Below are 508 nucleotides of genomic sequence, written 5' to 3' on the forward strand. Positions count from 1 at the left end.
GTGATATGAAATAATAAAGGTTAGACTGAAGAAACTCCAGAGTCTCAATGCAGACAGCACACAGTAGACGAAGGAAGTGAATAAGGTTTTGTAGTACAAGCTTGCGATCTACTGGTTAAAGAGAGAAGATACAACCAAATCAGATTACGCTTTATTGTATGAAACAGATACATTGTGTCTCAATAAATATTCCTTGAGAATATAAGCATTTTAAAGAAGAAATAAAAGTTTGTTGTACAGTACATATTAAACCATACTGAATACGAAACTGCTGTGTGACGTAACAAGATTTTTAATGTTTACAGTATATGATGTACTGTATATATACAGTATATGATGTATATGCAACTAATGTCAGAACAGAATATAAACACTTCTGTTTGAGGAAGACAGAACGCTACCTTCATTTCACATCTTGATCACTGTACGAATACTGAAAAAAAGAGAGAAGGAGGTTAAGTGTACTGTGTGTGTGTGTGTGTGTGTGTGTGTGTATATATGTGTGTGT

General features: G+C 33.7%; 1 protein-coding gene across 2 annotated transcripts in view; it reads right to left on the reverse strand.

The window, feature by feature from the left end:
* Positions 1–237: 237 nt before the first annotated feature.
* The window catches only part of LOC107723801 (alcohol dehydrogenase class-3-like), a 4,255-nt gene continuing 3,984 nt past the window's right edge, over positions 238–508 (reverse strand). For both annotated transcript variants that reach the window (XM_016532500.1, XM_016532501.1), the window contains one exon: positions 238–433. In XM_016532500.1, coding sequence (XP_016387986.1) covers positions 409–433 — 25 coding nt within the window. In that variant the 3' untranslated portion in view covers positions 238–408. The remainder of the gene's footprint in view (positions 434–508) is intronic.

The sequence above is a fragment of the Sinocyclocheilus rhinocerous genome, unplaced genomic scaffold (assembly GCF_001515625.1).
Source record: "Sinocyclocheilus rhinocerous isolate Xijiao unplaced genomic scaffold, SAMN03320098_v1.1 scaffold1085, whole genome shotgun sequence".
In the NCBI taxonomy this organism is placed as follows: domain Eukaryota; kingdom Metazoa; phylum Chordata; class Actinopteri; order Cypriniformes; family Cyprinidae; genus Sinocyclocheilus; species Sinocyclocheilus rhinocerous.